The 10,796-nt window shown below is 48.5% G+C and overlaps 2 protein-coding genes across 2 annotated transcripts; one reads left to right on the plus strand and one right to left on the minus strand.

Moving 5' to 3' along the window:
• Positions 1 to 303: 303 nt before the first annotated feature.
• On the plus strand, positions 304 to 7,740 carry C922_01793 (hypothetical protein; the record flags this gene model as incomplete). Its single annotated transcript, XM_008817396.1, has 3 exons — positions 304 to 5,806; positions 6,043 to 6,112; positions 6,288 to 7,740. 3 exons carry the CDS (start codon positions 304 to 306, stop codon positions 7,738 to 7,740), a joined length of 7,026 nt encoding a protein of 2,341 aa, XP_008815618.1.
• A 1,217-nt stretch (positions 7,741 to 8,957) lies between these two features.
• Positions 8,958 to 10,361, minus strand: C922_01794 (hypothetical protein; the record flags this gene model as incomplete). Its single annotated transcript, XM_008817397.1, has 1 exon — positions 8,958 to 10,361. The coding sequence occupies one exon, from the start codon at positions 10,359 to 10,361 to the stop codon at positions 8,958 to 8,960; it is 1,404 nt and encodes a 467-aa protein (XP_008815619.1).
• Between the last annotated feature and the right edge of the window lie 435 nt (positions 10,362 to 10,796).

The following is a 10,796-nucleotide window of genomic DNA, read 5'->3' on the forward strand; positions in this document are numbered from 1 at the left end:
GTCGCAGGAGTATCCTCGCAACAGTATCGTGCGAGCAGTATCATCGGTACGCCGCTCGACGGGTGAGGAAGAAGTGAAGAGGAGGCGATTCACACAGATCAGATTAGATAGCTTTTTTACTTTAGGCTCCCCCTTTGCACGGCCGAAGGGGGCGCGCCTAGCGAAGCAAACGAAACAATTCCGGGAACGCTACGCGAAGATAGTGGACCGCGTGCAAAGGTATATACACACAGACACTCGTATAATACTCGTGCAGGAAAGAATAATGGCCTAACGAGCTACCATCTGTTTCAACAAAACAAAATGGAAGATATATCATATAGTGCATATATGAGCGAAGTGCAATTACGCAACTGGAGATACGACGCAAAGGAGAAGCAGGCGAGGTACAATGAAAGCGCCATCAACAGTTACAAATGCAGTCAAAAAATAAATCCCTATTACGATTACGCGAATGATGAGAGCGATTCTCCTAATAGGGGAGAAGGCGACAGCGATATTGTAAAATTAGGCAGCACATACGGAAGCGTTGGCAAGCCGAGTTTGAGTAACATCACCAACCTCAGCGACCTCACTAACATTAGCGGCATCACCGAGGTCAGCGACATCACTGACGTCAGCGTCAGCTCCAGCCTAAACTGTTCGCAGGAAACTCTAATAAACGGCTCCATCGAAGACAGTCCAGCATCCAACAACGGAAGCAGCTATCAGGATCTCGTCGATAACTACGTGTACAGCCAAATAGGTGGCGAGAGAGGCAAGATTGGCGACTCGCAAGAACAGAGTACCAACAATTGCCCCTTAAGAAAAAACGTCCCCAGTGGAATGGATAGTGACGTGGTGAAAGGAGCCAAAGGTGAAGAGCATGTCGGACATGAGGAGGTCTCCTTCGAATCAGCAAATGGAGTGGACCCAGATGAGATCGGTCACCAGAATGGCAATCACATGTATAATCAGTTTTCCCATTTTGCAAATGTGGCTGATGCGAAAAGAACGAATGGAAGTAATAATCCCCCCTACGATGCAGACTTTATCGGTAGGGAGAGCTCAACAAATCCACACAACTTCCAAGAGGGAAACGGAAACAACAGTGACACGCCCCCAGCAATTTTAGAGTATCTTAACCGTTACAGAAAGTATGGCAATGGGTATAATGGCGGTGATGGCAAGGATGCCAACGAGAAGGAAGAAGAGTTTTTTCCGGTGAATGACTCCTCTCCCAGGAGTGCAGCCTTATTGAATGGTAGCAGCAACGGTGATGGAAACACCAGGAAGAGTAAGATTCAGAGAAACGACATGACGTATCAGCACTCGTCAAAGACATATTTTGAGACCCCACTCCATGGAGGGATTATTCCCTCCTATATGAAAGACAAAGCGATGGACATGCCAGATGGTCACAAAATTATTTACGCGAACGGGAAGTCAACGGCGACCAGAAAAGATGCCACTTATTATAGATCATTGCGCCATGGACATAGCAACAGTCGAGTTTCTTTAAATAGCGAGTATAATCAGATGGGGGAGAAGGGTATGAAGGCAGAAGAGGACGAAGGACAAGGCAGGAGAAAATGCAAACGGCTTAACAACCAGAGGTCTCCGAAAAGCGGCTTCCCCGTGATGGGTAGCACTAACAACGGTGGAGGTGACAACTTTAGCTTTCACAATAGTGGGACCATCCCTACTGGCAGCCACTTTAACGAGCCAAATCATTATTATCACAGTGGCATGTACAGCACGAATGGCGGAAACGGGATGCGGAGCGACCGAATAGGGGGCGATCGAATGGGTCATCGTCTCCTGGAGGAGCCCGGCGCCCCAGCACATACCAAAATGGGCAGGGGGTACTGCCAGAGACCGAACCTCAGCGATTATGGCAACTTTAACAAGGAAAACCTTACCAAGGGGAAGAGAAGAACAGGGAGGAAGAATAGCGAGAGTGGCGTCGGATCCATTGTCACCACCGGAAGAGAAGAGCACAGCATGCGGAGCTGCAAAAGCCACTATAGCAGTCACCGTAGCAGTCACCACATCATCTACCGGTATAGTTGGCGCTGTAGTCGTTTGAGGAGCCTCCGAGGTAGTAGTCGTCAGGGCAGTGGCATGGGCACCACCCTGGGGGCAATGGCTGGCTATAAGATCGGCTTGAACTACACCGTGAGCGGAGGTCCCAATTATCCCGCGAGCCGCGCCCTTCCTCCCCCCCCCACCAACAATGAGGCCAAGCCAAGGAATAGCTACCATAGCAATCGTATCTACCATTGCTACCATTTCTTCAATGCGTCCTTCTCATTTGTCAAGAAGAAATACAATTTTAACTCCAGCATACGAAGGAATTATATTTCCTTTAGGAGTAACTATTATGGGAACAGAACCCTGTGGTTGAAGCTGAACATGCGAAAACATACAGGTGGGTCTTCTTCCCTGGTGATGGTCGCAGTAGACGCCGCGTCCGCTCAGTTGGCCGATACAGGCGCGAGAGGTGAGCGAAGAAGCTCCAACCAAATGATGGCCAATTTTGGCCCAAGTCGAGACTCAGCAGTAACGGCTATGAATTCCGATCGCTATGCGAGGGAGGGAGTAATGGAGCACGAAGGAAATAACACCATGTTCATGATAGGAGGGACTAACGGAGAAGAAGATGGCGAAAATTACAACACGAGCAACAACCTGAATAGAAGGAGAAGGAAAAGAAGAAGGGGAGTACTCACAGTAATTAACAAGACGAAGAAGACGCATGCAAGGAGCAGACTAAATACAAATAATAGCAAAATGACAGTTGGAGAAATAGAAAGAGAAAGAGGTACAGCCAGAAGTAGAAACAGAGGAGCAGGATTAAACCGAGGAACAACAACTACAATGACGAGTAATATACATAAGGGCTCACTAGGAATGCACCTCAGTGATAGTAGTACCCGGGGTGATAGCAACGTAAGCCATAGGTACAGAAACGCCTCCTCAATGCGCAACACGGGGTATGGAAACATGATTCCCACCAACAACAGGAACCACTACCTTGGTAAACACGGCTCAGTGAATGACTTCGGAGATGCATCACTCCTTAACGACATGACTAGAGGAGAGGGATCAGATGATGAGTGCATATACAAAGCGAATAACAGAAGGGAGACACACAAGAAGAAGGGAAAGGAAACCAAAATAAATCTCTGTCGTGACAGAATGCATATGTGTAAATACCTAAGTGATGATGATATAACGTATGAGCACTATTGCAATTATTTTTTGAAAAGTGTCGATAGCATTTCTGTGGCTAGCTATTTACGGTATTTTAAGATTGTTAACAAGAAGGGGCTTAAGTTGAAGGCGAAGCGCATGTCTCCGAAGGTAACATTCAACTACGAGACCTTCGTCAACTCAATCGTCACCACGAATGAATCGAAGCGCCGAGCGGAAGTAAAATCGGAGCCGCAAGTGGCGCAGCGGGGGAACCGAGGAGAAGATACACACCGAAAAGACGATACGAAGGGAACAAACGATAAGAACGGAATAGTCGATTCGAAAAAGCCGAAAGGGATACGCGACAAAATTGGACGAGTCTGTGTGAAGAAGGAGCCTATAGAGAATGATGCCCCAAAAGGGAACGAAACGGAAAAAGCAGATGAGCCAGAAGAAGAAGACGAAGAAGTAAAAGCAGATAAAGCGGAGTACGGAGACGAAGCGGACAAAACCAATCAAACCAACCAATCGAGCACAGAGAAGCACACCCTTCTACAGCTGCTCAACGATGACAGCGAGGACCTTCTCGAATGCACCCCAATAATAACCCCCCTCTTCCTCTTCTTTATTGACAACAACAGCCTGGTGACATGCTTCGAAAACATTCTCAAAAACAAAGTAGTTAAAACGAAGTATATTAACTGCCTCAAGGGAGTTTTGCTCCATTTGAGGGAAAAATATGGAGATGTTCTGTTGTCTCCTCCCTACCGTGGAGAGGGGCGGCGCCGACTGATGCCTCATTACAACCAAGGGTACGTCAAAGGGGAGATAGAAGATTTCTGCGAAGAGTTCAAGGAGGGCTACAAGGAGGAAGAAGATAATGGTGCCCGTAGCGGAGGCATGCTGGACATGACCCGTCCGAGTGGACTCATGGGTACAGAACCCACGCGAAGACACAAAGGAAGAAATGTTGACGTCGGAGCAGATGGTCGTCGCGTTGGAGCAACAGGATATGCAAACTCTGGAGCGACGGAAACAACCATGAGTGGTAGCGCAATCCATGAAGGGGAAAGAAGACGAATGAAAGGCACTCCAACGAATCGTGGATCCACCTCTTCCAGTCAGACGAATAGACCAACAAGGAGTAATACCATGCACTCAGCTCGAGGAAATTCTCGAGGAGGAACGGCATCAGGAGGAACAGTAGAAGCACCTGGAGGAGGAGCAGCTGGAGCAGTGGGAGCGCCACATGGCAATACCACCAACGGCTACTCCCTGAGGAGGAAGGAAGTCAATGGAGAGAGGCTCATTTACCGAAATTTTGAGCAGAAGTATAGCAACAAGTATTTTATTAACGACGATGCGTACCCTACGAAGGAGGCGTGCATGAGTGGAAAGCGAAGGAAGAGTTACCTAGAGGAGCAGCAGACACATCACACGCATTCACAGCATCAGGGGATGTCGGGACAGACAATGTACCCGCCGATGCAACGCTTCCACAACAGGGGAGCGCAGGGAGAACACCTCGACGAGATGGAAGCCACGCGGCATCACCACCATGGCATGCGAGGAGAGATGAGCGGTAACATGATGAATAGGAGCAGTGGAAATGCACACAGCCAAATGAACTACGACGATCACATGAACACAACTCATTTTTACATCAAGGACGAAATGAAGGATAGCAATGATGAGAGCAGTTACAATTATGACATGGACCACATGGAGACGAGGAAATTTGGAACAAGAGGAGGAGGGCACAGTATGGAAGAGCATAACAACGGGCAGCATAGCCACTACCATCACCACCGAATGATGGTAGATGTGAAGGAGGAATTGTCATTGGACAATAATCAGCATGAGCAGCATGGGTTAAGGATGACGACGACAACCACCACGAGTAGCAGAACCACCTCCCGCTGTATGGACACAGATGGAGGGAACAGCAGTTTTGGAGGAATGGAAGGTGCGAATGACACTGGGTGGAGTGCGACAGGTGGTATGAACACCTCATCGTCCATCAATGAGAAGAACATCATCGGCGGAAGTTTAGGAAGTCTCCATATGGATGGAAAAAATCCCTACAAAAATAAAACGCATGAAAAATTGGAAGGTAACGATAATGTCAAGAGAAGGAGAACTCATTCCACCAGCACCAACCAGGAAAAGACAAAGACGGCCTATGATGGAATGACAAAGGAGAATTCAAATAACGTGATGCAAAAAAATGCTGTTACACAAAAAAAGGCAAATAATAGCTATTCGTGCTTAAACCACAAGGAAATAAAAGATATGCTGAGAGATCTGACTATTCTGAAAAGTGGTGCAAATTGGAAAACGTACAAAATGGAAGACGTGCCGAAGGAATTGTTTAAGCATATTCGTCCGATTAACCAGCGAGTGACCGGGTTTAAGACCGTCCTTCTTGTGGACGAGCTTTTCGAGAGACTGTGGGAGTTTCCCAGCACGGATATCATCAAGGTTCGGACGGTCACCCGTGGGGACCAGTTCATCGGCGATGTCCGAATCGATTTCTACTACCGCCAGAGCGAGCGCACGCTGTGCCGCTCCTGCGGCCGACACATCCTCAAGCAGAAGTTTGCCACGGAGCACTACCAGAAGAATATAAGTAAGTGGGGGGGGAGCAGCTATCCTAGTTAGCAGCGTGACTAAGAAGCACACGTAGCGTAGCTAGCGTAGCTAGCGGTCTAGTTAGCAGCGCAGTTAGCATCCCACTTAGGAGCAGGGTACACGTTCCTATGACCCCATACCCATCCGCTTCCCCATCCGCTCTCTCATCCGCTCTCCCATCCGCTTCCACATCCTCTTACCCATCCACTTCTCTTCTTTCCCCCCCATGTGCAGACTGCTGGAAGGAAGTCATGTGGAGACTGGGCATCCCCGAGTTGAATTACTACAACTCCGTTCGTAACGAGTAAGCAGGCGGAGCAAGGACAGATGGTCCGTCCGCGGCGTGGACGCTTCTTCTGTTAGAGGCCCCCGGGAAAAAGGGGCAATATGAAGGTGCCTTCATCTGTACATATGTGTATGTCCGCATCTGCACGTGTGCATTGATATCTCTCTTCCCCTTCACTTCTCCCCCCCCACAGCAGCTTCTTCGAATCTCGCTCCCTCAGCGTGGAGAATAACAACGAGCAGGTTGTCCTGGATCGAACGCTGACCCTGTACAACCAGGAGCTAATCAAGAAGGCCACCGATTTTGTAAATGACGAACTGAAGTATTACGAGGAGAACATTGTGACAAAGCCGAGAAAGAGTAAGACATCGAACCAATGCTTTGAACTGGATATCCTAATCCTTGACGACAGCAACATTATCCTCCCAACGGTCAAGAACGATCTAGACGAACCTTATTTTGAAATCTCCGGCATCTACCCAAACAATGGGTTCCCAGATGAAAACTACACCAAAAATTTCTGCTTTATCAAAATAACATTTAATAAACTTGGCGGGATGGTCTTACGAGATCTGTTTACCCTGGAGTGTGAGTTCCTCGTCGATTGGGGAGACAATCTACTCATCCAGGCAAAGAAGTATACCCTACACGAAGTATACAATACGTCTGATTCTCATGACATCAGTCTGAGAAATCTGTACGAGCAAGGCTTTGCTTACTTGCGCTGTAACATTCCTCAGAAGACCAATGGGAAAGTCAACTTAAAGGTTAGGATACCAAAGACGGTGTGGCATTACTGGGAAGCGGTCGCAGATGAGACGCTTAAAATTAACTATGAGTTTCTGGACAAGCATAATGTGCATCGGCAGCTACTCTTCTGTTCTTACTTAGACAATGTAAATAAAAGTTTCAGTGCCTCTGTGAAGAACTCCTCCAAAGGGGGCGGTCAGTGTGGCAGCAGCTACGGCATGAGCAACGATCTAGCGAGTTGTAGCGGTGACCACAGGATGGATCACTCGATGGATCACTCGATGGATCACTCGATGGATCACTCGATGGATCATCCGATGGATCATCCAATGGATCATCCAATGGATCATCCGATGGATCATCCAATGGATCACCCGATGGATCATCCAATGGATCACCCGATGGATCACCCAATGGATCACCCGATGGACCGTTACCCGCCTTACGAGTCGCATCACCACCCGCACCACAGCGGAAGCGGCATCCCGTTTGACCACCCAAAGATGAAGGAGGAGGAGGACTACTCCCACAGCGGATCCTTCGCCGAGGGGAAGAAATCCAAAGGGGGGAGTAGCGGAGGTGGTAGTGCAAGTGGCAGTAGAGGAAACCACCATCACTCATCGGAACACTTATCTGGAGGAGGCAAAGGCATGCATTACGGATATAATACTTCCTCCAAATCGGAAATTAACAATCTCAGCAGCGGCATGAACAGCGGGAGGGACATGTATTGCCAGAATGATTCTTACACCAATTTGGACTACTCCTTACTAAGTCACTTGTGCCATCAGACCTCCCACCCCAGCTACAGCATGACTAACATGCAGAACGATCAGGACAGCAGCTTCTCCAAAAACTTCGACGAGTACAACTCGCACATGGAGATGAACTACTGATGGGGGGGGAAGTCAACGTGTTAGAAGTCAACGTGTTAGAAGCCAAGCGGGGGAGAAGCCAAGCCGCAGAGCAGTGGCGGAGACGCGAGAGGAAACTTCTCGTCCTCCTCACCCCACGTGCGTGCGAGCGCACTTGCACGACAATAACCTCGCAAGTGGCTACTCACCATATTTGCCTTTGCATACCCATTTTAGCGTATGCCTTTTTTTTTTTTTTCTTCTTTTTGTTCCCATTTGAACGTGGGCGAGATACCAAATGCAGCGAAGCAAAACGAACTTTTTTTTTGACACCCCACGTGAACATTTGCCAAGTTGAATTTTTTCCATTTTGAAATAACGCCCTGTTATTTTATCTTCTTTTCGTGGCACAACGAAGCCAAGGAATATCTGCTGGCGTCCTAATTCTAAAGGGTTCCTTTTAGAGGAAGCCAGGCCGTATGTAGTGCCCTCCAAACGCTAAAGGGTTCCTTTTAGAGCAAGCGAGGCAATATGTGCTGGCCTCGTAATCCTAAGGAGTTCTTCCTTTTGCCCCTTTCAAGGCTGACCCCCCCCCCTTGGAGGCCAGCCACCACATCGTCTGCGAGCGAACTCCACCAGTGTGGCTGTTCGTTTTTAATTGAACCGATGAAGTCGTTTGACGAAATGCAAAATGGAAACAAGGCCATATAAAAAAAACATACAAGTGGTGGGCGCGTTAGGAGCAGAGGTGAAAGGGCGGCTGCCTTGTCAGTAGGACGGAGGCTGCCTTGTCAGATCTCCTCACACTTATGGAATGCAGTTTTCTTTACTCGAAAACTCCATTCAAGGAGTTTTGAAGGAGAGGCTACCCTCGCTGGGCTAACTTCACCGGGATAAAAACCTCCCTGGAGTTACTCTCCCGCGTGCAGGTCTTTTTTACAAAAAAAAGGTGGGGGCGCAGCGGTTATTATAATGACATAATGATATACTTACAAACGGGGCGCCCCCCACGTACAAACACCCATTCGGCAAATCGGCACAACGAGATGGACGACCTGTCCAGGCCCCCAGCAGGGGTAGCCTCCCTACAAATCGCAACCGCCGCAACCGTCGCAACCGCCGCAACCGTCGCAACCGTTGCAACGATGGCAATGATCGGACTGATCGAAACCATCGCAATCGTTGCAACCGCACCGGTCCTCGGAGACACATACACACACACAACACAGATACAACACATAACAGACACAGAAGACACCCTAATAATCCGACGAACTGCTATTCAGCTCGTCGAAGTCGTCATTCGGGATGTTCGCAAGCATCACTAAAAAAAACAAATTCTGCTGCAGACGCTCAAACAAGGGGATGCATTCGTCTTTGAGCCCCTCCTTCATGAATTCATTAATCGCATAAAATATCTCATCATTTTCGTCAACTTTTTTTTTTATTTTTTTTCTTATCATATTGTTCGACTCATCGCCATCATCCCAATAGGGACTACTTGGACGCTTCTGATCAGATGAGCGGAGGTGCTTTATCCGCGAGGGTTCTCCACCGACATGTCCCGCTACAGCTCGAGCGATACGTTCCGCTACCCCTCCAGGTACTTCCCCCTGATTCGATACTTCCCCATTTGCGCAATCCACTTTTCCCACCGCCTGGTGCGCCATTCCACTTGCTCCTTTAGGCTCTGGCGCATTACTCTCCAGAGGGGGTGGCATCACCGTCACTGCTTCTTTCCCTCCACATGATGCACTCACATCTGAGCTGCGAATCGATTTCTGCACGTTAGTTATGGGGAGGCTTTCACTTCCTCCCCCATCCTGTGTCAAAACGGCACGTTCGTTAGGATTCATCGAAGTTGACTGGAATGAGAACCTACTCTGCTGCTGCTCGATGGTACAGATTAACACATTTGGGTCTTCACTCCGTCCGATCTGTCCTTCTTCAATTGGTCTCTGTACGTAAAACACACCATGGGACCCACCACCACTGCGGCTGCCTGCGTAGTCGCGATTCCCATTTCTCAAACTGTGCATTCCTCCTTTATCATTTGGATTTAAGTTGTTTTCCCCCATCTTCCCATTAATGTCACTTCCGTTGTCACATGGAAGTTGCTGAAGGGGCACGTCGGGGGGGTGGACTGTGTTGGGAGACCACACAAGCGAGACAGGTGGCTCTGTTAGCGGCGTTGGCTCTGTTAGTGGCGTTGGCTCTGTTCGCTGCATTGGCTGAGCTGACGGTTGCGCTTCCTCTTCTCCTTCACCTTTACTGACCTGGGTCTCGCCCACAAAAGGCTCCCGCTCGCTGCCCTGGTTGCCACTCCAGTGGCCATGCTGTCCGGGGTTGGCAGCATAATTAATAGTGGTCTCATCCGTTGCGAAATAATCAATCTGGGTGCCACCACAGGGTTGTTCTTTCTCATTGGCGTGATTATCCACGACGTAGCCTTCGCTCCGTACAGGATGTTCCTCCCCCGTTGGGGTGTCACCATCACTACTCAATGGAATAACTCCATTTTCACCTGGGCACTGATCGGCATTTTTTCCCCCGTTATTCGATTCACCCAAATGAATGTCACTTGTGGGCTGCTCACGATTTATTTCTGCGGAACTCGTTTTAATCACGTCATTTTTTTTGGCATCGTTAATTATGAATCCCATGCTTCATACTTTAACATGGCTAACGGGGAAAATATGGTTAGGAAAAAAAAAAAAAAAAAAAAAAAAAGGACGATATGGCACGCATGTACTTCGCGTCACATGCTACATGTTTCGTGGGAGTACAGACGTAGGGGAGTTAGCGGCAAGGGAGCAGCAACTAAGCGACAGGGGAGAGTGATAAACCAGTATGCGCGTGGTTATGAGTACGCCGAGGTTGGGAGAAACGCTCATAAGCGTTATGCGCGTACACGTTCACGTTGAGGGCGTATCGAGGGGGAAAATATCCGTTCGCAGAGGTTATTACCGGGAAAAGCAGAAACAGGTAAAAAGGGGAAAATACGTAAAAGGGGAAAAACACGTAAAAAGGGGAAACACGCACAAAAGAGAAACGAGTAAAAAAAAAAGGGGGCGCATAGTCAAAGCAAGCTGCCTGGG

The sequence above is a fragment of the Plasmodium inui genome, assembly GCF_000524495.1.
Source record: "Plasmodium inui San Antonio 1 unplaced genomic scaffold supercont1.6, whole genome shotgun sequence".
NCBI lineage: Eukaryota > Apicomplexa > Aconoidasida > Haemosporida > Plasmodiidae > Plasmodium > Plasmodium inui.